Raw genomic sequence first — 27,312 nt, 5'->3', positions numbered from 1 at the left:
TAGACTGGATTGGAAAAATGTGGCACATATACACCATGGAATATTATGCAGCAATCAGAAACGATGAGTTTGTGTCGTTTGTAGGGACATGGATGAATCTGGAGAACATCATCCTCAGCAAACTGACACAAGAACAGAAAATGAAACACCGCATATTCTCACTCATAGGCGGGTGATGAAAAATGAGAACACATGGACACAGAAAGGGGAGTACTAAACACTGGGGTCTATTGGGGGGAAAAGGGGAGGGCCAGTGGGAGGGGGAGGTGGGGAGGGATAGCCTGGGGAGAAATGCCAAATGTGGGTGAAGGGGAGAAGAAAAGCAAAGCACACTGCCATGTGTGTACCTACGCAACTGTCTTGCATGCTCTGCTCATGTACCCCAAAACCTATAATCCAATAAAAAATTAAAAAAAAAAAAAAATATCCCTCTTCCCAGAATAAAAAAAAAAAAAAAGTGCTAGGATTACAAGCGTGAGCCATCATGCCTGGAAACATTTTTCTTTTAACAAGTTCAAGATTAAGAGGCCAGAACTCTGCTCTTAAGTTCAAGTAGAGACATGGGTCCTTAAACAAAATAACACTAAGCCAAAAGCCATCTGCAAAAAAGGCAGACTGACAATTAATGTCTCTTTGCTTAATTCTAACAGTATTTTCAAATTATTTGATTATAATTCTGATAATATTTACACTTGTTCAATTCTAAAGGAATGCGACATGTAGTGAAAATCCCAAATGCCGATAATCTATACAGGCACAGGGACAAGTCAAGGAAGAAAACATACACACTGAAAAGGAAGCACAGCTTTTCAACATTTCAGTATTGAATCTGCCAAGAGACAGATCTTCTGTTGGTGTCTGTGGAGTCAAACACCAAATGAATATCTCCTTAACACATAAGGTAGTGTGTTAAATAAGAAATATTATTCAGAGACATCACTGAGCTCAGAGTTGTTTAGCTATGGAAGTGAGAAAAGTAGAATATTTGATATTTTTCCCACTGAAAAATAAATGTAATAGATGCCCCGTTGTCTGAAATATTGATTATTAGGGAAAGTCAGCTAAGGTTACATTTATAAATAATTTTATCCACCTAAAATATATAAACATCATTCATTCTTCCATCTTGTGATATATGCAAGGCCTTTATTCTCTGAGCATGGATCAGCTGACTAAAGCATTGTTTTTCTTGCAAAAACCACAAAAAAAATGTATTGTTACAATCTCCATAAAGAATAGTGAAAACTTAAGGCAGTTAGGCAAATTAAACATAGGATCCATCTAATTCTAATGATTTTTTCACAAACCTTTTAAATTTTCTTGCCCACAGATTGAGAGCAGTTTTCTTTAATAACGTGTTTACTGAATCTTTCCAAAACATTCAAGTTAGATTCTCTCTGAAATTGGTCTCCTTTTTCATATTTTTCTTTCTTTAAATTTCTGTAATAGTTGATTCCACCGCATAATTACAACAAACAGCACAATGGCATAAACAGATTTAGAAACAAACCTAAATGACTTGGTAAACAGCCCAACAGACTACATCACAAGTGCCAGGGTGTCCTGGAAAGTCATCTGCCAGCCGTTGAGTGTGTTGTGTTTTAGAGGTTTTAAGAGGCGGGGGCCCGCCAGTTGGTTGGGTAAGTGTGACATGTAAAGGCCCTTAAGAGAGCATCTGTGTACTGTACCTCATGCAAATGTAAAGTTACACTTCCTACTCACCAGCTTCATTCTTCAGTCTTCATGTGGTTAAAAAAAAAAAAAAAAAAAAAAAACCACCTAAGGTCCAGACTACAGCCAGAGGCTCAACAAACTTTTGAGTAACCTACCAGGCCCAGTACCAAGAGTTGGAGACACACATAGTAATGGTAGGCAGGGTTTACCAACATCACCAGTGTTGAGAACTTTTTGGGCCAAAAAGTTCTATGCTTTGGGAGCTGTACTATGCATTTGTAGAATTAAACATCCTACTACCCACTAGATGCCAACAGCATATTCCCTGAGCTCTGACAATCAAAAATGTCTCATGTCTCCAAACATTGCTAAATGCCCACTAGGGGGCAAAATCGCTCCTGACTGAGAACAAGTGAGGGTGGATCCGGAGCTTTACGTTTCCAATAAACTTTTATTGGATCCTCCCCTTTGTTGGAACTTAGAGTTGGCTCTATCAAGAGTCTTTTTCTTCAAGTTTTATTTTAGATCCAGGGGAAATGTGCAAGTTTGTTACACAGATATATTATGTGATGCTAAGGTTTAGGGTATAAAATGATCCTGTCACTGAATAGTGAGCACAGGACCCAACAGGTTGTTTTTCAACCCTTTCCTCCCTTCTTCCCTCCTCCCTCTAGCAGTTCCCAGCATCTATGGTTCCCATCTTTATGTCCATGTATACCCAATGCTTAGCTCCAGAATCTTCATTGCCTTCTCTCAAATTCAGAGAAGCTGTCAACAGCCAGTTGTGGCTGCCTAATTCATAGGGATAAGGGCTAAATGAAAAATTAGGGCTAAATGCTAAAAAATTAAGACACTGATGACAGCGACAGCAGAGGATTAAACCAAGGGCTCTCAGCAGCTGCAGAGGTCACATGTCCATGAAGCCAGCCTTGCAATAGCCACTTAGTGATAGGCAGAGCAGGAGTTACGACGGGGGATTCCTGTCACTCTTTCCACTAAACTGACAGTCACATGAAGATCTGCTGCATCTCAATAAGTCAAGAGGTATTAACAGTCCAAGTTCCTAATTTCTATTACATTTTTTGCTAATATTCCTTATACTTAGAAAGAAATGTTGTACATAATAGTGAATTAGTTTCTCATCCCAACTTTTTCAAATAGAATTTTTCAACAGAAACCTACTAAATTAGATTGACAGTTCCAATTATAGGACTACAAAATAATTTGTGTTTTATTGGAAACAACCATGAGGAGTTTATTTTATTTTATTAGTAGCATCTGTCTCCTGTCGTGGAATGCTAGAGAAGAGATTAATGATGTTCTTTTGCCATTTGGAAACAGATACTCTTTTCTCAAAAATCATCTTGGGCACTGGATTAATTCTCCAATTTATTCTTGTAATTTGGCAAGCATTTGAACACCAGGTGTAGAAATTAGCATCGTTTCCAGAAAGATCAAGGGAAATATACAATTTATTACAGAATCAGAATATGTGTTGCTTAAAGATGTGATGTTATATTTTTCTATTACATGGATGTGACCATGATGTCCCTAAATTCTAGCTTAATATCATCAGTTTAGTCTTACTTGGTAAAGATCACCAGGACATACTTGCCTCTACCTTTTATTGCTCTACCTTTTTCTTTTTCAATATTGTTCCAAATGTAAAACAGCAAGGCCATAACTGTCACAGATAATATTGCTTCCAAAACACAAGTAGTGGGTTATTATGTTGGTTCAGTAATGTTCAAAACAGCATACTGTAAACTTCCCATCAAACGTTTGGAATCCAATGTTATGGTCCCAGAATGGAAAGTGACACAGGAAATCACACTCCAGCAGTCAGAGACAGCAGGCCTCGGGGACTGAATGACAATGCTGTAAGAAATTTTCGCTAGGGAATGTTTGACAGGAGATGCCACTTCTAACTCTGTGCTTTCAGTTTCGAAGTTCAAGTGTGTTGGTAAGAAAAATCCTGCTAAAGACAGTTATATGACTCTTTAGACAGAGGAGACAGTAAAGGACAGCTGCAATAGCAGCTACAGTAAAAATGGTTTTAGTTTTTATAATCAAAAGATACATGTAGAGGATAGCTTCCAAAAAACCATTTGCAAAAAGGGTTCAAATCATCAAGTGGTTTTACAAAATGATTAAAAAAAAAACGCCTGAATAAAATAAACTCTTTTCAGAATTATATCTGATAATATTTACACTTGTTCAATTCTAAAGGAATGCGACATGCCAATCTCTATCTGAGAGGCCTTTCTTTTTTCTCAAAAACAGACGTGATTTTGATATTGAAGAAAACACTTTTCTATAAGTTGTTCAACATAGTTTTGTTGTAAAATACTACTGAACCCTTCTACCTAATGAAATTCCTTATCAGAACAAGTCTCTAATACCAAGTACCTGTTAGTAATTAGGTCTCTGGCCTGTTTACCTGAGTAGTTTACTAATCCACTTGGCAGGTAGAGCTGCTCAGTACAAATTTTCCTTCGAATAAAATAAAGGCAAATGTATATCGGGGTTTCCTTTCTGGAAATGTACTACTCACTTCCTCAGGGCTCAGAGGGCACCTCATCAAAAGGGCCATGACTCACCTTTCTAACCCTAGGCTTCCAACACTCTCTCTCCTTGATCTTTCCCCAACACACTCATTGCTTCTTGGTGTGTTATATATTCCTTTACTATCTGTGTTCCTCCACCAGCATGTAGATCCATGAAAGCAGGCATTTTGCTGTTTTCCAGCAAAATACAAAGGCCGATGGGTTGGAATTCTGAATTTGGCTACTTAGTAGCCAAGGAGATCCATGCAATTCACTTAAGGTTTTTCTCATCTCTAAAAGAGCATAATGATAATAATGATAATAACAATGATTTCACACAGGACTGTTATAGAATTAAAAGATAATACCATGTGAAGTATGACAAATAGTACATGCACAGTGTAAATATTCAAAAAAGATTAATGCTCTCTTATTAGTTTCCAAAAAAATGCTAACAGATAAAATCAGAAAAAGTCATATGATTGCTTTCAAACTTTGCTCTTTAAGAGAAAAAATGAGTTTAAATGATATGATTCCTCTTTGTGGCCACAAATGTCACCTGCATGGGTATGCAGCTATAGCCATGATTCCATATAAGAATAAAGAATTTATAATTTTAAAACATACTACCCCCAAAAAAATACTCTCAAAATTTGAATATTCACAGGACAATTATTAAGCATAAAATAGAAAAATTTATAGAATTATTATATAAATGATGCCAATTGTGTTTCAGTAATTCTTGTGAAATGAACAGAAACCCTGATAAGCTGTTTCAGAAAGTAAAATTAAAAGTTTTTTACAGAACATTTTTAGAACTATGAGGTTCCAATTACATCTCAAAGTGGTTATACATAACTATAAACTAGCGAATGAGAGTAGCAGAAACAAAACAAACACCAAATTTCACATCTAAGATTCTGACTACAATTCTATGGTCAAGAAAATCATTTGTCTTAAAAGTACTGAAGCCACTGCAGTTATAACTAGTGAAAATATACTTGAATTTCATAGGCTCGCCTTTCATAGTAGAGAGAAATCCCATCACATTTTGATGTGTACATATCTATAATAAGGGCCTAGTCTGAATTATAATCTATTCTCTAGAGTTATAAATGAAACCTAGCTTATCAAATAGTAAGTGGTATTTCCTAAATTCAGACATTAACAAGGGTCTGCTTCAAAATTAATTCTAAGATAATAAATCACATGAGATTTTATAACTTTCATATTTGACATTTCATTGCACTTAGAAATACTTGATGTCAAAAAATAAGTTTTTGCCATTGGCCCAACATGTCAGCATCTAGAAGAAAATACTAATAACTCCTAATGTACACATAAATTCCAAACAGTTTTGCCAAAAGTCTACAGTGAGTTTCTAAACATATACATCTGCCTTTGGAAACAGGGACGTTCAACAAATAGTCATTGTGCACTGACTTATGTCTCCTCCTCACCAACCACACTTCCCCAGGGTCTCAGGATGACTAAGAAGCACAGAGGGAAGGAGTCTACACATTGTAAGAACTCCATTTCCTCCTCCAAATCTCAGGAGTCAAAGATCAGGCATCACCAGCCACTGTTCTCACGTAAAGAGAAGGTCAGAGAAACATTTATGAAGTGCCTTTCTGACGTCAGGCAATGACTGTATCTGGCAGTGGGGATGCAAAGATAAGCAAGGCCAAGCTGCTAGTGAAAGCAAATCTAATGCTGACTGCTCCAGGGAGTTGAGACAAGGAAGGCACTCTGCCTTCTCATACTCCAACATAAGATTACTTCTAGCATTCCTTCTGACTCCCTTGTTTACCTGCTCTATAAAATCCCAGGATTTCTCCCTCTTCTTAAAGATTTCCTCATTAACGAACCTTCTCTCTATTGCAAGAGCCTGAATAAAACCATCTCCTTAATTGTTTGATGCATTTTAACTTTCACAAAAGTATCTTGCTTTGACTGCAATTCATGGCAAGGGAGCTAAGATTTCTATTGATGAGTCAAGCCATTTTGATAGTGCAGCTGGCTACGGTCTCAATGAGAGACTCAACTCTCACCATTCAACCTTGGCCTTTATTGGTGCCCCATTAGATCAAATGTGACATCACATGCTGAGACGGACCTGCTGGGCTGTGACATATGCAGAAGTGATTGTGGCTGGGCCTTGAAGAAGCAATGTGCTCTGAGCAGTAGTCTCATAAATGTCTGTTGCTGCAATTATCCAGAGGCTTCCCTGAAATACTTCCCTACAGGTTCCTGTTACTACACACCCTATGCACATTTGTACATGAACATAAACATTGACAACTTTACCTTCTGCACAGAAACCAAAACCTACCAGGAAATACAACATTAAAGAGGCTTCAATGCAAATAATTTTAAAAAAAGAAAGAAAATAAAGAATGTGAATAACATCCTCAAAATAGTCCAGAGAATAAAAACTGAGGTAACTGATAAAAACAGATACACTTAATGGTTCAAGAAGGAATCGGCAAACTACAGCTCGTGGGCCAAATCTGGCCAGCTTTCTGTTTTTACAAATAATAAAACATAACAAGCACAAAATAATAAGCTTCACACTTTACTGGAACAAATCCACACTCATTTTTAAAATATATTTTCTGTGGTTGTGCTACAACAGCACAGACACGTAGTTATAATGAAGACCACTGGCTAAAAAGCCAGTTTACAGAAAAAGTTTGACAACCCCTAGGATAATGCATCCAAATTAATGTCTAACCCTCAACACATAGAAGAGCCTCCAACCTCTTAGATTCAAAGTATAATTAAAATATCACCATTCTGATTTCTCAATAGTTCTTTCTTTTGGATGAAATATGATTTATCCTAATTTGAAGACCTTCTATTCTTGTGCAACACAATTAAAATAATACCAGCATCTATAGGACTAAGCAGGAAGAAATGCTTAAGCACTTCTAGTTCAGCCTTTTTGCAAACTGAACAATGAATTGTGTTAAAATTTGCTAATGGAGAAAAATATCAAAAGTCCTTCTTAGTCCAGAGAAAACTCCTAATATGTTACTTCTTTTCAAATTTAATATAATTCTTTTTGTGAGACAATAATTGCATTTTATTTGCAATTATCCCAGGGTTCCCTGATTGGAGTAAACAGTGAAGGTCAAGGGATGTGAATGATCTCAGGGTGTCTCCCAACTCCACCTCACCTCCTCAGATCCCACCCGCACCATATCCCCCTCACCCTGAGAGTCAGGAGGCACCTGGTAATGTTGAGTGCTTCTTGCTTTCTCTCTTGGTCTGATGATGGAGGCTGGGCACTACTGAAATAAACCTGGAAAGATACATTCAAACGAGATTGTAAAGGAAGTTTAATAACAAGTTAAAGAACGTGTTTCTGAAGAGGAGAGGGACATGATCCTATTTGTGTGTTGCAATGATAATTTCGGAGGCCATGCGGAAAGGTTAGAGAAGGAAGATACTAGAAGCAAGAACAGCTGACACTGACACTGTTACTCAAGCAAAGAAAATAAGCACCAGAAACCTGGCCCGGGCAATGGCAGCAAGAATCGAGAAAAGAGATTGGAAAAATTCAAGGTGAAAGCAACTGAACTATTTTGCCAACTGATTTTGAAGGTCATTGTCTTTTTCCCATTTTTTATAGTTGTTTGAATGCTTCAATGCTTTCCTTTTAGAAAAGGACATTCTTAAGCATACTTGATTGTTAGGTCGGAAGCTCTTTAAGAGCGAGGACAATGCCTAATTTCTTTCCTTTCCTAATATTTACATTCAAAGTGCATGGCACAAATGTGCCATGAGATGCAGGGTCTGCAGAGCAGAACAAGGAGAGACTGGAGTGGTAGTGGCTGGGGCCCAAATCCTGCCTCCTTTACTTTCTAGTTGTTTGCTCTTGCCAGTGCTCCATTTTCTCAGTACAACATGGATTATAATGTCTGTTTTAGGATAGCTTTAAGAATGAGAAACGGAAAGGGAGAATGTGTTTATATAGATGTGCATGCAACATTTATAGAATTGGGCATTCAGAAAAAAGAAATTGTTACTAGTATTTTCACACTAGTTGCCCCTCCCCTTTAGAAAAGAGCAGTTATTGGCCTCAGTTTTCCTAAAAAAATTATCTCGAAGGTTTATTTTATTCTAAGAGATGTTTAGTGGGAGTCATTCTCAAGGAAGAACCTTGAAAAATTCAGGGGAAAAAAATTGGACTGAAAAATATAAGACACTTATACAGTAACTAATTATAGTTCTAACTTCATAAACCTAATAATTTTCTCCTCACTGTATCCTGCTAAAGACACACCTCCTTATTGAAGGCTCAACGTTTCAAGAAATATAGGTGTTAATAAGTGAGTTAACTGAAATGTGCATCTAAGGTAAGGCCTTCAGTAAGATGCTGATTAAAAATGCTGCTTAGTAGCAGAGGGTTTAGAAGGCCTCAGAGCAGTAACAAGAGCAGAAATTAATGGCATTTGACCACTCTAGCTCCCCAATATAAATCCAATTTAAAATATGAGGAAAAAAAATAAGATTTTTTTAATTTTTGAGAAACTTTGAGAGAAGAACTCTTCTGACAGTTGAGAACAGGCAAGTTTCTTCAGATAGTGCATGGCATGGTGATATGGTTTGGCTCTGTGTCTCCACCAGAATTTCATGTAATCCCCAGGTGTCAAGAGAGGGACCTGGTGAGAGGTGATCAGACCATGGAGGCAGTTCCCTCATGCTGTTCTCCTGATAGTGAGTTCTCATGAGCTCTAATGGTTTAAAATTGCGTGGCTTTCTTCTCTCTTTCTCCTGCTGCCCTGTAAGACATGCCCTGCCTCCCCTTTACCTTTCACCATGATTGTAAGTTTCCTGAGGCCTTCCCAGCCATGCAGAACTGTGAGCCAATTAAATCTCTTATCTTTATAAATTACCCAGTCTTGGGTAGTTATTGTAGTGTGAAAATAGACTAATACACATGGCCACTGACATTCTGATTCTAGAGACTATCCGTGGAATTGTTTTGTTACACTAAAATGTCCCAACACTAGAATGGCTCCTGTGCCTTCCCCTTTGAGGTGGAAAAAAGAAACGGGTTTTCTTCGGGACGTTCTTCTAACCTCCTCCAAAGATCAGGTAACCTTTAAAGGGCATAGCAATTTGTTGTTTCTTGAAGAAAAAGTCTCCAGATCATGGTTTTATTTACAAAGCAGACTATCACCTAAACTGAGTGATGGATTTCAAGTTAAGTTGGAAGTGAGCAACCCTGAGCAGCAACTCATAAATGATATTCATTTTCAAATGTCTACCCTGTAGGTTTTTTAAAAATTCCATTTAATTGTATTAAATACAGACCATTAAAATACAGTATGAACCTCACAGTGAGTGGGGAAAAAAGAGACCTTTGACAAAGTCACAGTTCTTTCAGCATGGATCTTTTTAAATAAAATATAAATTTAAGTATATCTTACCAAGAAAACAAAACTATAGAGCTTATTACTTACTAAGACTTACCTACCTACTTACTAAGACAATCTGGATTTTCAATATAAATCAAGGAAAATGACTTAAATGTCATCAAGTAATCTGAAAAATGTTTTCTTCTCCTGTGAGTATGCTGAGTGGAAAATCTCTTTGCTGTTCTTTATCCCTATGTAACAGGATAATCGCTGATATTTTAATGTAAAATCCAAGAATGATTCCAATTCTGTGTAAAATTTTAAAAGTTCTCTGGGATATAGAAAAATGATGGCAACCTTTATTTATAGCCATATTGAATGAAATAGCATTTCTTTTAAATAAGTCAGCATGCCTAAGAAAATAAGTTTTACTAAAAACTGAGCAGAGTTGTATATTATTTTAATAGTCCTTCAGCTTACAGCTTGTTAACACAAGGACTGAGAATTGAAGCAGCTTTTCTTGTGACCTTTAGTTTTAATCTACCGTTTATGAGCCTAATACTTTGACAATTTTTGGAATTTCACAACCACCTCTAGAATATTGCATATAGAATTTTTTTTTTGCCAATATTCAGAAAATTGCAGGTCATCTTGCCAAGAACAATTTATCAATATCTATGTAAAGTTCACCTGGTAAATAACATGCATGCATTGTCTTGGGTAACACATAACACTGTGTTACCACCACATGAAAAAGATAAAAGCAAACTACCAAATATATTGAGGAGAATGACTACTTTCCTCTAAGTGCAGCAGATGTCAACTACAATGTGTATTTGACTGCAGTGTCACTATGCTGAAATTGGATTTCTAAAGAAACATACAGAATAATTTCTACCAAAATATGATAAATATTTACGACCTCTGACCTCTTTGCAGAATATGATTTGCTGTAAGGGCCACAGGCAATATCAATTCACAGAAAAAGAAAATGACTTACAGGAAGGTTAAGACTTCATGACCAAATTGCAAAATTATTAGAGTAAAAAAAAAAAAAAGATGCAGCTGTCCATTCCTATACATGACAGCCAAAATCCCCAAAGAACTGGAGGTAAATCAAATCTTATTTTAAAATGAAATCACAGGAAGCTCCTGAATATATCATCTTCCCTACAATACTCTTGCTTTCCAGGCTAGAGATCAAAGTCTTTGTCAAAGGCAAAGCCAATGTTCACCCAGATTCCTGAGTTCATTAGTTGATAAAATTAAATCATGGAAATCTTGCTGGCTTGAATGTTTTCACATAGATTACATATCACACAGGTAACCTGAATGCCCTATTACAGTGACTAGCGACTAGTGCACCTGAATCTAATTCCAATCTGAAAGATTAGCTAGTGCCTCTGGGCTGCTACTAATGTTGAGATTTTAGTGACCAAAGGGTAGGGCCAATATTCTGGCTGGCATACTTCTATGTAATAAATCCATTTTGAAAGTACATGATCTGGGTGATCTAGGTAATATTAACTGTAAAGCAGTTTTTAAGGCTGGGTGCAGTGGCTCATGCCCATAATCCTAGCACTTTGGGAGGCCAAGGCAGGAGGATCACGTGAGGTCAGGAGTTTGAGACCAGCCTGGCCAACATGGTGAAACCCTTTCTCTACTACACATACAAAAAATTAGCTGGGCCTGATGGTGCACACTTGTAGTCCCAGCTACTAGGGAGGCTGAGGCAGGGGAATCACTTGAACCCAGGAGGTGAAAGTTGCAATGAGCCAAAATCGTGCCACGCACTGCAGCCTGGGCAACAGTGAAAGACTCTGTCTCCCCCCACAAAATTTTTTTAATATGTAATTTTTAAATGTGAAATTCACCAAAAAAAAAAAAAACCGCCATTTTCTTTTAGCAGAAAGAAGACCCATGACCATTTTTAAGTTCCTTGGATTGAACATGTGCTATAAATAGACTTATCAGAGGCTGCTCTCTACTGCCCTAAGGTGTACAGTATTCCCCTTGCCTTCATTCCTTTATTTTGTCCTAATAACCTCATTCTCCCTAAAATGCTGCTTTTTTCATTCCCTAGCTTTTCGCAGTAGTTCTAACACCAACTCCTGTATGTTTCTCTAGAGAAAGCTTTCGTTGTTCATGCCTTCCTTCCCGTGATCCTGCCTTAGCACCACAATTCAGAGTGGAAAGGGGGCTGTATGGAAGAGATGGTGCCTTATCTAAGACCTCCCAGAAGCTCTGCCTGAGGGGCTCCTCCAGCAGGGCCAAGGGGCTTCTTCTGACAAGGCATGGGAGCAGCAGCCTTTGCTTTCCTTTCACCTCCTCCCAGGATCCACTTGTTCTCTGGTACAAGATAAGAAACTAGGGAAGTCAAGTAAGTGCAATCAAACAAGGCTGTATAAAGCACATGAAAATACATCTCTCATTTTTGGATTGTTCCCTAAGACTGCCTTCAGAAGAATCCTATCTCTTCTATTGGTTGGTTTTACTTCCTTTCTCATGGGAGACAATTTTTAACTTTTAGGAACTAAAGCTCCTAACAAAGAATCTTTGCCTTCTATATGCCCAGTAATTTAAGAGATGACCTCTCATCTCTAGTGATATAGACAGACCCTACTTTTAATACCATGTCTCATGAATTTGCCCGAGAGAAACTCCAAACTCTTTCAGTACATGTCTGTCAAACTGAGGGATACATATCCCAGGGATATACATGAGAGAGTGATGGATTCCATGAAGTCAATGAATGAACACTGGAACTATTTAGAAAAAAACATTTTTCGAGTCACATAAAACAGTTACTTTATACAACAGAATACAAACTTTGGTTAATTTCTAGGATAAAGCAGAAACATTCAAATATATATGAGCTTACTACAGCTGCCTCCTGTTATAATAAGCAGGCCCCAAAAGGCCTGCCTCTCTTCACTCAACTCTGAAGCTAAACAGAAAAGTTTGCCAATCATTGCTTAAGTAACTACCTATGTCTCTGTCAAGATTCTGTATCTTTTGGTAAGGCAACCCATGACTCTATCACACATCTATCCAAATAGGACATAAACTAGGAGCACAGACCAGACATACCACAAAATGATGGAAATGACATTTATATTACTTTGTATTTAAATTTGCTTTCAATTCTGAAAATAGCAATTGGGTCCCTACTAATTTAACACTTAGGCTCCAGAACCTGAGATAAAAGATGTAGAGTTAGTTCTTATTGCGGTATCTTAAAATAAAATGTACAGTTTATAGCTATGATCGAAACTTGCAAAAACCAATCTGGCCCATTTAATAAAACAGAATGTTGCATTTGCTGTTTCCTCTCTCTGGAACAGTCTTCCCTCCAGTTCTCTGTATTGCTGATTCCTTTTCACCCATCAAGTTCATCTCTTCAGAGAGGCTTTCCTAACCATCCCATGTAAAGTATCTCTTTTTAGTCCCTTTTATAAGCATTTTATTATTCTGTTCATTTTTTTCAAAGTAATTACCATAATTTGTAGTTATCCGGTAGTTAATTGCTCTTTCATTTATTATTTGTGTGCCTCATCCCATGAGAATGGACCAGAATCTTGTCAGTCTTATTTATTGCCACAGCCCCACCTCTGAAGCATGTCACTCAATAAATACTTTTGAAAGAAATTCTGCATAGCATTTAGAAATAAAGAGGAGGCACTTCTTACAGACTTTCAAAACCCCAAAAAAAATCAAACTCTGGAGCTATTATAATCTGGCTTTTCTTACAAATCTAAAAAGAAACTGAGGCTCGGCAACTCTCCCGAGATTCATTTAAGATGGCAAGTTTGAGACAGAGCCAGTAATATTCTTCCATCTCCCTGTCTCCCACTCCAGAGAGCTCTCCAAACCAAGCTGTTGTTTCTGCTAGTCTTACTTTATTATTCCTACAGGATGTATAAACAGTGCTGAGCACACGTGAAAACCAAATGTTTGCTTCTTTTCCCTTACCGCCTTTTGGTTGTTGTTTTGCCAACTATAGTGGAAAAAAACACGCAAGATATTGTATGTCATGCAAAGGAGTCTGACCTCAATGCCATGGGCAGAAGAGATGAGATTCCACTGTAGTCCAACCCTATTCCATGGTATGGCCTGGAAGCCTCAACTTTGCTGTTGACATGGCCAGAGCATCTGCCATATCTACTATATAAAGTGTGCTTTTAAACCAACAGAAATGCTGTATGCACCGACAATCTCACACACCCCAAAAATAAATTAATGTAGCCAACATATACTTCAGTAGCTAGGCCTATTTTCCTCAAAGAGGTCAAATTTAAATTCAAGTGACCAAGAAAAAAAATTCCTAAGAGAAGGATAACATATGCAAGTGTCATAACAGTCACAAGTCACAAATCTACTGAGGAACTGCTAGACAAGATATGCTTTACTGATCTGGAATCAGACCTATTTATTAGTAAGCTTGACGGGAACAGGTATCTAAGCCACCATGTCTCATAAAACATTCCTCCTTATAAGAAACAGAGTGTCTTAACTTCTTTCTAAATTCCTGGAATATCTGGATAATTTGCAGTGCCTATGTCAAGGTTCCCTCTAGGCAGCTGCACTCACTGGCAACAGTCCCCAGGCTTGGTGTCGTGGCTCAAAATTCACCCGCTCAGGATCCATGGACAGATTACCAGGCCATTCTCAAACCCTCCAACATAGTGGCTGACTCATCTTTTCTGAGTCAGTGCATTTTTATTCCTTTGAAGTTAGCTGTTCCTTCACATGTATTTGTCCATCTAGCCTATCATTCTTCAATGAAGCATGCTGGAGGGCCAAGACCCTGTCAGTTAACATTAAGTCCCTGCACTGGTTGGTCTCTGTTTTGCAATTAAACTGACCCAGAGTCTTGCTCCTGGATGTTACAATACCGATATGCAATTCACAGTTCTGCAGACCATGTTTTACTGTGGTCAAGTTTCTTAATCATAAAAAAATCAGGTCCCCAATCACTGGTGCCATGTAATCTGGCAAATCTGTCTGCATGCGTTCATGTCATAATGCTCTTAACTGTGTACTTTTTTAAAAAAAAGAACATGAGATTAGCTTTTAAATTAAGCAAGATGATATTACTTCAAATAATACAAATCCAGAAATGGATAGGTTAATAATCCTATTAGTTGCAAAGTTTATAATATTTACTCAAGCATGAGAAATGTTATTAGGATCCAGTGAATAACATTATAGTGTTTTTAAAAACCTGGGCCAAATGTGAATCTAAAACAATACTGGGGAGTAGGGAATTATTTTATCTATAGCCAAGAAAAGGTCCCCTATTTAGCTCCCAAAGACTTCTGATAAAAACTAAACTAGATGTAGGTAACTGCAACCCTATGTACCCCAGATTTCTTTAAATATCCATTTGGTTATATATTCCCAATAATGTATAAATCTCAAATAGTATACGCAGTCAACACTGCAAGGCTAGAGCAGTCAGACATATTTTTAAGCCGTCAAAAAGAAGGTATAGGCTTAATGCTTTGTAGTAAAATCAATGATATCCCTATCCTGAAACAAGAAGGCTTTCAAATATTAAATTGTCTTATCCTTTATATAAATTAATAAAAATACAGGCCCTAAATAATATTTAACAATTTCTTTATTACTCTGAAAAGTTTTTCCACATAAACATTTTTTGTACATGAGCTTCAAATGCACTAATTACTACAATTAAAACAAATTCATGGCCGGGCGTGGTGACTCAGCCGGTAATCCCAGCACTTTGGGAGGCTGAGGTGGGCAGATCACCTCAAGTCAGGAGTTTGAGACCAGCCTGGCCAACATGGTGAAACCCCTTCTCTACATAAAATACAAAAATTAGCCAGCTGTGGTAGAAGGTGCCTGTAATCCCAGCTATTGGGGAGGCTGAGGCAGGAGAATGACTTGAACTCGGGAGGCAGAGGTTGCGGTGAACCGAGATTGCACCACTACACTGCGGCCGGGGTGGCAGAGTGAGATTCATCTCAAAAAAAAAAAAACAAGCAATTAATATTTCATTTGTGCTATTGAGAAGGGGAATTTAGACAGGAGCATAAAATAAGTTATTTGTAATTTAAACAGATATTTTAAGATAATTTTTTTTTTTGAGACGGGTCTTGTCTTGTTTCCCAGGCTGGAGTGGAGTGGTGTGATCTCTGCTCACTGCAACCTCTACCTCATAGGTTCAAGCTATTCTGCCTCAGCCTCCTGAGTAGCTGGGACTTCAGGCACGCGTCACCACACCCAGCTAATTTTTGTATTTTTAGTAGAGACGGGCTTTCATTATGTTGGCCAGGATGGTCTTGATCTCTTGACCTCGTGATCCACCCACCTCAGCCTCCCAAAGTGCTGGGATTACAAGCAGGAGCCACCATGCCTAGCCTAAGATAGTATTTTTTCATGAACACAATGTTGAACTCAGTAAATCATTCTGTTAAAGCAAAATTCTCCTTAATCTCTGCACTAATGTTACTCTGGAAAGGCCTACTTTGCTGGACACCTAGCAGATGCTCAAAAAGTATTAAAAAAAAATGACCTTCACATACAATGAGCTCACAGTTAGTTGAGGCTTTGATCTGAGCAAGAAAGTAACAGCATCATGCTACTGGTACATAAAGTTGAATAAGCCACATGTGGCTAACACAGAGTCTAGCGTCTTCAGAGTGCTCATTGTGTTGTTTCAGGAAGACAACAATGGTCAGCTCCATCAAAGATGCTAGGAGAAGGTGACCAGACAGATCTTCTAACACCTGTGTATGACATGTAGCAACAAAGGAGTGGGTGTGCTTGGCATTTTCTCAGGTAAGAAAAATAATTTGAGTAATAAAAATCTGCCTCTCCCCTGAGCTACCAATTAATGTAGAGGCAAAAGGAAGCTCAACAGAAAATAAGGCCAATTTGGGAAATGTGAAGTGAACAGGCTGTTACTGTTGAAAAAATGTATTTTGAAATGTCTGCGTTTTCCCATCGTTTACATCCTACAAATCACTTACCCAAAGCAGACTGTCAAGACTATAGATCCCACCTCAGAATTGTTTTGTAAATCTCTATATGGTATCTTCTTCAAAAATAAATTCATCAACATAAATTACTGAGACTTTTCTTTTTTGGTTTTCTGACATGGTGAATTTCAGAACAAACGGTGAATTAAATATTTTAATGAAAATAGGGAAACACAAACTTATTCCCATTCTAGTACATAGAATACATAAAATATGAGGTACTCATATTCTTTATAAAAATTTATATGAAAATTAATTTAACACATGTAAACAAAGCATTTTAAATTTTTCCTTTTTTCTTTTTTCCTTTTTTTTTTTTTTGAGATGGAGTCTCATTTTGTTGCCAGGCTGGAGTGCAATGACATGATCTCAGATCGCTTCAACCTACATCTCCCAGGTTGAAGAGATTCTTGTGCCTCAGCCTCCAAAGTAGCTGGAACCACAAGTGTGCACCTCCACGCCCAGCTATATTTCGTAATTTTTTTTTCAGTAGAGACGGGGTTTCACCATGTTGGGCAAGATAGTCTTAATCTCTTAACCTCGTGATCCGCCTGCCTTGGCCTCCCAAAGTTCTGGGATTACAGGCGTGAGCAACCATGCCCGGCCTTAATTTTTTACAAAGATTATTTTCAATAGCTTTTAAATTAATATGGACAGTTAATAATACACATATAATTTTATATATATGGATATGTATAAATATCCATATATTTTAAATATATATATTTAAAAATATATGTATACACACACAAAATAATAACAAATAAGATCACTGTATAGTTTTTAAATTCATATAAGTATGAAGTCTACATACCTGAGCCAACCTCTTTTTCCTCCTCTTCAATGTTGTTTTTGATACTATCATATTCCTCATCAATGGTCTGGTTACCACGCATCTGAGATAAAATTCTACGGGCCTTCTGAGTCTGTCCTTTCTGAATAAGCCATCGAGGGCTTTCAGGCAAAAAGAGAAAGCCAAAAAACTGTATAACTGCTGGAATTGCTGCGAGTCCCAACATGTACCTGCAAGAAAAAAATCCACATTTATTATAAAACTTGCTCTTACCACCACGTGCTCATCCTATACTTTCGTGTTGTGTTGACAACGGTAATGTTTCATGAAAAGTTAGTCAGAATTATCTTCTTATTTGTGTGTTTCTATGTGTGTCTGTGTGTCACTAGGAAAAAATATTTTTGTGGTATACTGAAAATTGAAAAATCTAATTATTCAATTTGTGGTGAGATAAAGATCTCTCCACAAATTACATTGGAAATGAATGACCAAAAGTTACAATAATTATGTATACACATTCTAAACCAAACATATCAAGCAAATCATCATAATCACCATTACTATGCAATACTAACATAGATAATTTTGTATTTTACAATATAAAATGGAGCTATGGTAAAACTTCCTGATATCTGCTTAAAAGGCACACTTTTCATTAAAATAACTGCCCAATTTTGTTCCTTTATAGTTATTTCTGATTTGTGAATCATTCATTATAATTTTGTTTTTATAATTTTCCTATCTCATTTTGCCCTCAATCATCCTGTTCATCATTATTAAGCGCAGAATGGGGGCTTACAGGAAAAAAAAAAGATGGAGTCAGAAAACAAAAATCCTAATAAAAATGACGACAAATATAAAAATCTGCTCACATAGTTTTAAGTTATCTGTTATCTTCTTTACATGTCTCTTCTTAATGGCTGGCAAATTCTAAATAGCAAATAACAATGTAATTTTAACTCCATCCAAGAAATAACAAAAATAGTAAAGTATATCACTATCAAAGATCTCTCCAGATTATCATAATCACCAGACTGATTTCCTAACATCTCTAAGGCCTCCATCTTTTTGAACCAATGGGGTTGAATTAGATAAACTTCAAGGTTTCTTTCAAATGGAAACTTCCATGAATCCAGGATACCTGGATGTTTTCTGTTAATCCAACTTCTTTAGCTATGTTCCAGGGTAGATTCCTAACCATAGAGCTCAGCAGGCCAATTCTATTTCTATAACAAACCACACTGATAACACAGAAGTCATGGAAAAGTCACTTGGCTCAATATCTTCTTCAAAGCTATTCTACCTTTTAAGCTATGCTACACTGAACATATAGTAGTCTTAAAGGCTTCAGAGATAAATCTCACAAAATAAGTCTGCTATTTTCCATGCAATTTCATTTTAATTCCAAAACAAGTAGAAGAAAAATATAATCAACACATGGGTAGTAAGAATACCTCTTGCTACAAACTACAAACTAAAACTACACATGGAAACAGAAAAATTAACCAAAATTTAGAAAATAAATAAACAATTTATGAATGACTGACTAAAGGAATCACTTGGTCTACAGTGTTAAATCTTATTAGAGGTGTCTTATGCTTTAAGCCATGGATTATGATAATTACACCAATGCTCCTACCTCTGCTCACCCACAGAGCACGCAGTTTTTTAACCTTAATTTATGTCTCTGTATCTGGTATTATAATGCATTATTTACCTATCCCAATCAATTGGTTAATATTATTTAACTCTGTATTCAGCATAGCATCTAATCATCTTGCACACAGTGGGCATTTAGTACATATTTTATAAAATAATACATAAGCACCTGTATATCTAAACTTTCCACATTAACCAGAAAATAACCATGCTTTGGATTTACATGACAATATTTTACGGGACAACTCTTCTGGGTCATTTATCTCTGCAAACTTACTTGCACAGTAATTCCTTCCCAGCAAACTATTCATTATTCTAGATATGACTAGACCTCTTCTGGAAAAGTCCTTGCATGAGAGCTACAGAGATCAGCTCACAAAAATATGTACTTCTGACCTCTTCTCCTTCAGATATTAACTGGTATAATTAAATCTGTTATTTAAATGCATGTTTTATTGCTGTAAATCAATACAACTTCCATCTGAGCTGTGTCAAAGAAATGTTTATACTATATTGCTAATTATTTAAAAGTGATTTTTTCAAGGCAGATCCTAAATATAATGGATTACAAAATAAATTTTAAGAGTCCTAAAGGTGATAGCCTTTATGTTTCATTTATTTACCTATACCTCTCATGATCTTTCCAAAGAAAGATCATCAATTAAGATAGAAAAGCTGCAGATAACACTTCAGAAAGCACTGAAATCAATGCAGAAACTGAACCATTTTCAGGTTCCAGATGCCCACATAATACTTTCCACTCTACTACTTGCTATTAAATCCCAGGATGCAATATTTTTACAAGTTTTTTTAAAAACGGAAAAAAAGAGAAGGGAAGAGAAGAGAAAAGAAGACAAAAAGAAAAGGAAAATACAGGCAAATATATTAGCCTATGTTTCTTAAATGAGCTACAGAAGACAGAATAGGCCTTCCCACCTTTTGAAATCTGAGCAAGAGTCTGGATCCAAAATGAACAATTCAGTTGCCCTACGCTAACATGGGGCAAAGGAGTTTGTACCCTGTTTCCAGTCTTTAAAAATATTAAAACTTCTTTCCAGAGATTAGTCAAGAAAAAAGTGTTTTATATATTTGTATCCTAATACTTCTAAAAGTAAAATGAGAACGCTTATTTAATTATCTTTTAATTAACTTTCATGATGAAAATATTTTGACATGAATAATTTTCATGGCTTTGTAGAAATGCAATACATAAGATCAGAGGTAGCTGTGATATATGACTGAGAGGATACAGGAACAGCTCTGGGTAGACAAACCATAGAACCTGGTCAAGTTACTTAACATTTTATTTATTTATTTATTTTTGAGATGGAGTTTTGCTCTGTTGCCCAGGCTGGAGTACAGTGGCACAATCTTGGCTCACTGCAACCTGTGTCTCCCAGGTTCAAGCAATTCTCCTGCCTCACTCAGCCTCCTGAGTAGCTGGGACTGTAGCTGTGCACCACCACACCCGGATAATTTTGTATTTTTAATAGAGACAAGGTTTCACCATATTGGCCAGGCTGACCTCATGATCTGTCCACCTAGGCCTCTCAAAGTGCTGGGATTACAGGTGTGAGCTACAGTGCCTGGTCAAATAACTTAATATTTTAACACACAGGTGACACTGTCTATTTCATAAGACTGATGGGGGAGTTAAGTGAAATCATTCAGTCAATACCCAGGCAGAGAGGATGCTTGGTTAAAAAAAAAATGTTTCACCTCCCTGAACTCCTAACCACGCAATCAATTCATTGTAACTTGTTTGTTCTGGCTGTTATCACCAAACTAAATTTTCAGCAGATAGAACTAACCAATTTCTTAAGAAAAACAGTCCTCTACTGACATGCAGACTGGAGAATAGGAAATAACTAAGAGGCTGTTTTGCTGTGGTACTAATAAAAATTTCAACAGAAGACAAAAAGAGAAGGATCTTTATAAACTAAACTAAGGCAATAGCAGGACTCTCAGTCATTCTATCCAAGAAAAGCAGCAATTAGATGAATGACAGAATACTGTGATACACTGGGGTGGGCAGTCCCCAGAAAAGCAACTATTCTCCTATTGATGCAGGAGATCTCATTATTCTAAATTAAGCCAGGGACTCTAAACCTGGTTTCACATTAGAATCACCTAGGAGGCTGGTAAAACCCACCAGTTTCCAGCCTCACCCTCCCCCAGGGATTTTGATTAATTGGTCTGGGCTCTGGGCCCATGGAGTTCTCTTTTATTAAAAGCTCTCCAGGTGGTGCTAATGTGCAGTTGGAGCTGAGAACCAAGGATCTAAACATTTTTAAATCCCAGGGAGTAAACATGGACAATAAGCACCCAAGGTCCACACCTTACGGCAAAAGCCATTTATCTTCTGCAGGCAAGTAGAGCACCTATGAACACAAAGTCAAGTAGAAATCCCAAGTACTCATGAACTCTAAAAATCTTTAGTATATTCTTTACTATCGTGATCACTCACCTAAAGATTTAAAATTTTCTAAACTTACAGTTGCAAAATAAACTATTTTCTGGTACAGCTAGCAGAACCAGCACCTGCCTACCCAAGCAGGTCATGTAAGGGGAGAAGAATGCTTCCAAAGGACAAGGTTAGGCCAGCTATCCACAAAGAAAATCCCAGCAATTTCACCCCAGGTTAAGCCTTCTCAATTTCAGAGACAGAAGCTCTGTGAATCATGGATCCTGCATTCCTGGGGCCAGACCTCCTGCTATGGCGCAGCTGAGCAAGCCTGCTATCTCTTCCATTAGATGGCCGGGGGCTCACAACAAACCAAACAGGTCCTTCACTGAACATTCCTGTTTTAAAACAATCCTGTTGCCCTCACCTATGTAACTAAAGACAAGAATCCTCTAACATCTGCTACCTTAAGTCACAAAATTTTGCACTTCATGATCATTGACCTTGTCTCTGAACTAATAAAATGAGTTAGCATGTTATCTTCTCTTTAGTAGTTCCAGAGATGTGACGATTATGTTCCCATAGTGTGAAAATCTAGTTGAATACACACACTCAGCATAGACATAATTATTTACTAACAATAATAGCAATAATAATAGCTGCTGTGTAGCACCAGTTACTGTGTGCCTAGCACTGTTCAGAAGAATTAAGAAACATTAACTCCTATGATTTTATAACGACCCTAAGAGGTGGGTGCCATTATTATCCCCACTTTATAGACAGAAATGAGGCACAAAGAAGATACATGGTTAGTATGAAATAGAACTACAGTTAAAATCCAGGCAGTTTGGCTCCTACAATAAATGTTTATTGTCAGTCAAGCTATATTAAATGCTCAATAATTACTTGATAATTCTGTAGCACACATAAAAAGGTGCATTAATTTACCTTAGCTTCACGTTTAAAGAACTCAGAGGTTCCCTCTGGAACTACTATTCCCTCACCTCTGTTAAATGCGGTAAAACACTGGCTGGGAGCTGTCACTCCTAATTGAGCCCAGCACAGGTGCCCAATACAGTACCACCCAATGGGCTGGATAACAGGAACCTGGATTTAAACAACACAGAACTGCCAGTAGGAAATGGAATATCCTGTGATCCTCTCAACACCTATCCTTACTAAATCAGAACTCCCTAAGAGCATTACTATTAAAATAGCTTACTACTAGTTAAAATACCTCATGTGTAAAGGGTAAATTTGTACTTCTTATTTTGAACACTGTACCAAACTAAAGTTTTGTTTAATGTTTCTTTAACATACACAAGTAAACTCCTCATGCAGGAAAACAAGAAGGTGGGTATTTTAAAAAAAACCATTAGGAGTAAAAACATTCACTTGAAATATTTTAAAGGATTTGATCCTTTTAAAATATTGTATATGATGAATATAATAAATCTAAAGTTGCTTTTTCTTTATTTTTCAATCTCTGCATCCCAAAAGTTTCCCCAAGCCTCAATTCTCCTGACGAAACTATACAGGAGTGAACAGTTATGTTCTGCATTCGTGTTCTGTTTCTTTCCTTTCTCCCTTATGTTCCTGTTCATCTTTAAATTCTGAAATGACATGAAAAGGTTGCCTACGCCTCACACTGGAAGATCTATATGATCTGTGGTTTTAACTGCAGGTCAAGTTGTAATGGAAAAACTATCCTCGTTAAGGGAAGTTTATTACAATGCATTATATATTTTAAAAACATGCAATTGTCTTTATAGCCCTTGAGCAGCTGAATTCTACCAAGGGAAGACACTTTTCACTTTGAGAGGCACAGTAAAGGTTTTCAGACACCACACTCATTTAGCCAGTTATCCTCCCAACAGGCCATGAGAGCATTGAGGTACAGGTCAACTATCACTCCTTACTGGTTTCCCAACTTCATGTTGTCAAAACTATGGTTCCAAGCAAAATAACCACCTCATACTTTTTCATCACAGATAATCTTGATACTTTCTGAACACTAAGATTGGCTCACTGACAATCTCTGAAATGTCAACCTGAGTACAGTGAGGCTTTTTAGCAAATTCTCTAATAATATCCAATACTGTCTTAAAATAAACTGAGAAAAAATAAATGGAAAAACTGTATCCATGATTCCAATTAGGTTTTATTGCCACTGTCTTCCAGTTTGAACGTTTGCTATTGATTAACAAATCGTGCCCATTCTGAATAGTTCAGAGGAATATTATAAATATTAAGATGATTTAGTCTTTAAAATTCTACAGCTTCAGGTTGGCCTCCTTTCACATGTATCTATGAAATAAACTGCAAATCTTTTTTTTATTGCAATAGTTCACTGGAAAGAAAAACGGTTGGCAATTAGAATCAGTAGATCATTTAAAAACATTAATGAAGATGTATTGTGTTTGCTTCGAAAGCTAAGCCTGAATTCCTTGTGATTTCTCTGAGCTGTTACTCATCTATTTACCCAGCAAACATCTCCTGAATGTATGTTAAATGCCAAGCACTAAAGCTAATCACTAAGCATCATGAATAAACTTTCCCAGAGATGGCATTGCCTGAGCTAGAACTTTCCAGTGATAAATAGGACAGTGAAACATTTCCCCTTAAAAAAGGGTAACTCAAAGCCCTTCAACCTCATCCAAGAACACTGTGCCCTCAGCCCTACATCCGTAGCTATCCAACTACATTGTTTAATGTTTCGATGAATTTTGAATTTTTCATATACTGAAGGAATGAATAATCACGAGTGATGTATTTGCTAAAATATCTCTATCCCTGGATTTACAAAAGAAACGGTCATCATTATTGATCAATAACAAGATATTTACATAATAACATGGTCATGAAACATAAATTATGATTTATGTAATATGTTTCTACTTAATGCAGAAGTTTTAGATGCAAACAGATAACAATGAATTTAGTCACTTGCTAGAGTTATGTTACAGCAACTTACTTGATAACATATTTTTAAACTTTAGTTCATGCTTCACAAGTCCATTTTAGCAGGAAAAAAAAACATTGCCACATTGAGATCCTAGACTGGAAAGTTACTTTTCCTCTGACACTATCGGCCATGTAAACATGCACATTGATAATTGATACACTTGATAATCAGATGGCAGTGAGAGGATAAACATAAGACCAGGGCTGAACGTACATAAGAAAAATTTCAATTTGCACAATTGGAATCTTTAAAATTAGAAGCAGGTAATATACGATCCTAAATGATCAACTCCTGTGTTACTTAGAGAAAGATTCTGTGTAAACTGTAAACAAACCAACCACCATTGCCAGGTAAATAAGCATAACAAAATATTAACTCTACCTACATGGCTTAGGAGAAGACTCCTGCAAGTAAATTAATATCAGTATATAAGAGGCTTGGACAAGTTTATTTAAAATGTCATGATTATAGCAGAAGAACCAAAATATGTTCTGACAGAATGTGATATTGTTCAAATCAATGAATGTGGCATTTTGCACAAATATTAGGTAGTTTTAAACTGTCCGGTAAAATATGTTAAGATCTGTAAAAAATTAACAGTACTGTTGCTGAAAATAATGTACACACTTCTTAAATAGACACATATCCTTTTCTCCCCCACCAACCTCTGAGAATCATCCATGAAAAGCTCTAGGCTATGGAGTATAGAGAAACAGTAATGATCAACAGACATCCTTTGATTCAAGTAACCTATACTCTAGTAATCATCCAGCAAAATAAGATTATTTAACTGCTATCATGGGGGTTTAGGCCCAGTGTAGGTGGAGTAAGGAAAGGAGTTATTCCAACAGAAGTCATTAAGAAAAATTTCTTGCAGAAACCTTTATATTATCCATTGGCTAAGGCAGAACAGGAATATAACAGGGAAATCTACCATGAGATTGAACTTAAGTTTATTTTTTAGGTAAAATTTATATACAAGAAAATGCAAATATCCAAAATGTACCCATTCTGAAATTTAAGAAAATATGCACACCCTTGTAACCACTATCCCAATCAAGAAAGAGAACCTTTCCATAATTCCATGAAATTCTCTCGTACCCCTTTTCCATTCAATTGCCATTGCCATAGACAACCACTGATGAAATTTCTGTCCCCATAGCTTATTTTGCACATTGATTAACTTCATAGGGAATCATGGGGAATGTACTGTTTTGTGTCTTGCTTCTTTTAATCAGCACAATGTTTTCAAAATTCATTCATATGGTTGTTCCTTCTATTTCAATGATTCGTTATCTACTGTTACCAGACTGTCTTGATTGCTTTAGCGTTATAAGTCTTGAAATTAGACAGTGAATCCTCCAACTTTGTTCTTTGAAACAGTTTAGCAATTCTAGGTCCTCTGATTTTCCATAAAAGTTTTTGGAATCAACTTTCCTGGTTGATGAACCTAAGTGATGATACTGGATATTTTTGGCTAGCAACCAGTCATAAGAGAAAGCATCATTTTTTTCACCGAGAATAAAGCTGGCCGGAAATTTTTTGTGTGGATGTCCTTTTCTATTCTTGTCTGCTAAAAAGTTTTATCATAAATGAATGTTATTCTCTCAAATATTTTCTCTGCATATACTGAGATGATCATATGTTTGCCTCCATTGAATAATTTCAATATGGTGACTTGCAGAGATTATTTTTCTATATGCTAAACCAATCAACCTTCCTGGGTCATGATTTATTCCCCTTTTACATACTGCTTGGTTCAGTCTTACTAATTTTTTGTTAAGGATACTTTTTGGTCTATGTTCATGAAATTGGACTACTATTTTCTTTTCTTGTAACAACTGAGGCCATAATATTAGAATTATGCTGGCTTCAAAAACCTTATTGGGAAGTGTCTCTTCTACTTTTGTTTTCTTCAAGTTTTTGTTTAAGACTGAAGCTATTTCTCCTTAAATGTTTTATAGAATTCACCAGGGGCTGCGTGCAGTGGCTCAGACCTGTAATCTCAGCACTTTGGGAGGCTGCGGTGGGTAGATTCTTTGAGCTCAGGATTTCAAAACCAGCCTAGGCAGTAAGGTGAAACCCCATCTCGACAAAAGATACAAAAATTTGCCAGGTGTGGTTGTGTTTGCCTGTGGTTCCAGCTACTCAGGAGGTTGAGGTGGGAGGATCCCTTGAGCCTAGGAGGTCCATGCTGTAGTGAGCTGTGATCGTGCCACTGTACCCCAGCCACTTGAGTGTCAGAGTGAGACTTTGTCAAAGAAAAAAAAAAATCTATATGGGCCTGGAATTTGCTTTGCAGACAACTTATTAATAATGATTTAGCTTATTTAATAAAATAGGGATACTCATCTTTTCCATTGTATGTCTATTTCCAGTAAGCTATAATTGTCAAGGAAATGACCATCTCATCTAAGTTGGTAAATTTATTGGCAAAAAGTTGTTCACAGTGTTCCTTCATTACCCTTATACTGTCCATAGAAATGACATGTCCTCTTTTATTCTTGATATTGATAACTTGTACTTTATTTTTTTCTTCTTAATCGGTTAATCAGTCATAGCCAGTTTATCAATTTTATTAATCTTTTCAAAGAACCAACTGTTGCACTGACTTCTGCTCTTATCTTTATTATTTCATTCTTTGTTTTGTTTGGGTTTCGTTTGCTCTTATTTTTCTAGCTTCTTAACATGAAACTTAGATCACTGACTTTAAACCTTTCCTCTTTTCTACTGTAATCACTGTAAGCTACACACTTTCAAGGCACCGCCATAGCTGGATTTCACAAATTTTAATATACTGCATTTTCCTTCCATTCAAAGCTATTTTCCAATTTTCCCTCTGATTTCTCCTTAGACCCAAGAATTATTTAGGACATGCTATTTTAATTTACAAATATTTGC

The 27,312-nt window shown here is 36.7% G+C and overlaps 1 protein-coding gene across 4 annotated transcripts in view; it reads right to left on the bottom strand.

The window, feature by feature from the left end:
• Positions 1-27,312, bottom strand: part of SLC2A13 (solute carrier family 2 member 13) — a 385,769-nt gene that overhangs the window by 273,291 nt on the left and 85,166 nt on the right. For all 4 annotated transcript variants that reach the window (XM_009003636.5, XM_002752368.6, XM_017975993.5 and 1 more), the window contains exon 3: positions 17,405-17,613. In XM_009003636.5, the coding sequence (XP_009001884.1) occupies positions 17,405-17,613 (209 nt within the window). The remainder of the gene's footprint in view (positions 1-17,404; positions 17,614-27,312) is intronic.

Source organism: Callithrix jacchus, chromosome 9 (genome assembly GCF_049354715.1).
Source record: "Callithrix jacchus isolate 240 chromosome 9, calJac240_pri, whole genome shotgun sequence".
Lineage (NCBI taxonomy): Eukaryota > Metazoa > Chordata > Mammalia > Primates > Cebidae > Callithrix > Callithrix jacchus.
This window is presented reverse-complemented; position numbering and strand designations above follow the sequence as displayed.